The following is a 3,450-nucleotide window of genomic DNA, read 5'->3' as shown; positions in this document are numbered from 1 at the left end:
AAGAAACATAAAAAAATGTAATGATGCTAAGGTAAATGAAAAGTTTTTAAAAGGGGAAAGCTGCATGGAAATAAAATAATAGGTTTGACATATTATATAATGAATTAATAAATAAATATAAATGTATGCAAAGTTTGACCAGTGCCTTAACGCCCAAGGATGTAGGTATAGGTAAAGAAAGCGAAATAAAAATGAAAGAGGGGTTTAGATGATGAATGCGAAGGTCGGTTGTTAAAAAATTTGATATGGTATTAGCCATGTTCTTCCACCGCCTTCACCCTAACCTCTCTTTTCTTCCTCTGCCGGTTACCGTTACTCTAACAAAACCTCTTACACACAATCCTCGTGTTCCTCTTTTCTTCAACGCCAAGTTTTCTGTATATCTATAAACATGACCTACAGATTCTCCCACCAACTCTTTTAATTTCCCCAAATTCTTCCATTCTTTCCTCGCACTTCCTCTCCTATTCCCAATTTCAATTCCCCCTCTCTTCTCTCTGCATTATTATGGACAGACCCATTCATCATTCATCGGACACGCCTACTTATGTTTCGGATGACGAATCAGTGGTTTCCGATTGCGAGAGCGGGGTTTCCGGCGACGAGGGGACGTTTTCCGGAGCCTTTGTGCCGGCGCCCCAAGACGGCCTTCGTGTCCGGACTAGATTCGTCCGGAGCTTGGTCCTTAACGGGTTGATGCCCGAGGTGTTGTCGATTGCCAAGAACGCGCATTCCTCCGTCATGGCGCGTGCGCGTGCTCAGTGCTTTCAGATTTTTGCTCGTGCGGTGGCGGAATTGCACGAGGGTCGTGCTAACGTGAGGTTCGCTTGGTACGGTGCGTCCGGTAAGGAAGAGATAGCTGATATTGCCCAACATGGTTTCGGCCACGCGCACTGTAACGGCCTTCGTCTCTCTCCTCTGGATTGCCCACTCCAAAGGCACGCGTGATTTCACTGTTCCATTAATATATTTTTTTTCATTTAATTTCATTGTTGTGTGTTTTCCAATATTGGTTTGTCGATATGAAAGTTTTCTGAATTTTGCTATGTTTTTCCGTGTGCGGAATGCAGTGTCAAGAGCTCCGGTGTAGACAGTGACGGCGTGAGGTACTTGTTGTTGTGTAGCGTTATATTGGGGAAGACGGAGGTGGTACCACGTGGCTCCAATCAACGCCGTTCGAGTTCTGAAGAGTACGATTCTGGGGTGGACGATCTTTCGGCTCCCAAGGAGTATGTTATTTGGTCTAACCGGATCAACACTCATGTTTTGCCCGAATATGTTTTGAGTTTCACGCTTCCTTCCTTGAAAGGTTTGTCTTTGGGAGTTCTTATCGTGATGCTTGCCTTTGTCAGTTTTGTGACTGATTCCTGATGTGTTCTGGGACTCTTCGTGTGCTTGATTTTGTAGGGAATGTGAATATTGGGGGACCTTTGAGGCCCTCTTCGCCATGGATGCCGTTCCCAGCTTTGATTTCGGTGCTTTCGAAGATTTTGCATGCGGATCAAGTTGCCATCATTGTCAAGATACGCAAAGATTATACAGTAAGTGCTTTTAGAGTTTGAGACCATGACTAACTAGTTTTTTCTTAGCTGAAATGGTTATAAATTTAGCATATTAGCCAACAGCACACTGTAGCAACCGTATAGCAGGATAGGATAGTTGAGTGAAGTGACCATCGATCGTTTTAGGATTCTAATAGCAGCACTTTTCAATTCAAGCCACAATGTTGCAATCGCCATCAAAACTAGTGGCTTTTGGCGCGCCATAGCAATGCTATCTTGATGTAGCCTTAAAAATCCATTTTACCTTTTAAAGATATTTTTCTGGGTTTATTTGGGTAAAATATTCTTCAAAAATAAATAAAAAAACATCTTGCTATATTCCAGAGTTAGCCCTTGCACTCTATTTTGTGTAATCGATACATATGATATTGAGTGATTTTTTTTTTTTGCTTTGCAGGAATTGAAGATTTCTCGGCATGAGATGATACAGAGAGTGAGAAATATAGCAAGTGACAAATTGCTAGTTTCCATCATCAGATCTTTCAGAGCCAAGGTACATCTGTCCTATCCTCTTTGTGATGATATGATCTTCCTAAGTTTAAAGAATGTTTGTCGTGGCAGATTTATTTGTCTAGGAGGTTAAAACCATTGAACATAATGGTCTTGTTGTGAATGAAGTTAGTAATACTCATTGTGCTAATTACACCAAGACGACATCTCGCATTATGTTTTCTGAACGCTTTGAAATTGTAAAGTATTCACTTGGTTCATACAAAATTATCTTTGAACTATTATAAACCAACTGTAAGTAAGCTGTAGAAAGAGATCATCATGAATGACTAAAATTTTCTTCAATTAAGGTGTCAAATGGCTGGACCGACAAAGTTGTCTAACATTATTGTTAAATGATGAATTGCTTGAATGTATGATTGAAATTATATACTTAAAACACCCTCCTTTGGAAAGAAAGATAAAACTGATTCAAAAATTGGTCCCGTTGATTCTGTTGTCTTCGTTTAATTATGTGTATGAAATATTGTCTGTATTGTTATTGTTAAGAACAAGAGCTAGCCCGTATTTCAGGCTATTGAAGTGCGAGAGTAAGATATCATTTACAGTGATAAAATCTAACTTGGCTTCGAAATTGCGTAATTTATATAAAGCCTTTTTACAGTATGAACTAGATAGTTTTCGTGTCTTATCTTATTTTGGTCATGAATAGGTTGCTAACCTACCTTGCTGAATATGTTTTTTTTCAGAAAACACCTGCAAGCTTTAAAGCAAACAAGGGTAAACAAGGGCAAGGGGAAAGAAGAGCAAGGGGACAGCCAGTAGCATGAACGCCATGATTGTTCATGAGTTCTATTAGCTATTACACGAAGTGAATAGAAGAATACTTGAAGAAACACAATGCTCGTAATACTAACCAAACTTACATTGAGGTGGGCAAGTGAAACTACGGAGTAAGAAGTAGAGCATAATTTTTTTAGACCTTTTAATTTGCTTCTAGGATGATATGCTCATATTATGGGATATAGGTGATTCTTTTTCTTTCTAGCTAGTTACAGTTACGGGTTGAAATAAATATACCTTTACCATGGTGGCTGCAATTTGTCGACTTCAAGTGTTCCTTTATCTATGCTCATTGGCTACGGACACCGGAGTTCTTTGTAGTTTGATAAACTCTGAAAATCAAATCAAGAGATTGTTCATTTTGGGTTTAATGCGTACATCCAAATTGTTTCGCGTCGCGCATCTGTTTCCATGGTTTAGAATTTAATGACCTTGTATACTTGAATTAGCCAACTCAAATTCAAAAGTCTTTGACTGCATGTACAAGATAAAAAGTCTTTGATTAGAATTGTGCTTCCCTGGGATGTTAATGGAGTAAAAGGATGGATTGGATTATGTTCGGGTAAAAAATTGAACTGATGAAATATATTTGTTT

The 3,450-nt window shown here is 39.0% G+C and overlaps 1 protein-coding gene across 1 annotated transcript; it reads left to right on the top strand.

Moving 5' to 3' along the window:
- Positions 1–187: 187 nt before the first annotated feature.
- On the top strand, positions 188–3,226 carry LOC108332599 (probable inactive poly [ADP-ribose] polymerase SRO5). Its single transcript, XM_017567922.2, has 5 exons — positions 188–938; positions 1,071–1,309; positions 1,408–1,541; positions 1,960–2,055; positions 2,762–3,226. Exons 1-5 carry the CDS (start codon positions 508–510, stop codon positions 2,840–2,842), a joined length of 981 nt encoding a protein of 326 aa, XP_017423411.1. The 5' UTR covers positions 188–507; the 3' UTR covers positions 2,843–3,226.
- Positions 3,227–3,450: the final 224 nt, after the last annotated feature.

Source organism: Vigna angularis, chromosome 1, assembly GCF_016808095.1.
Source record: "Vigna angularis cultivar LongXiaoDou No.4 chromosome 1, ASM1680809v1, whole genome shotgun sequence".
Classification (NCBI taxonomy): Eukaryota; Viridiplantae; Streptophyta; class Magnoliopsida; order Fabales; family Fabaceae; genus Vigna; species Vigna angularis.
The sequence above is the reverse complement of the archived record's forward strand: the minus strand, read 5'-3'. Positions and strand labels throughout refer to the sequence as shown.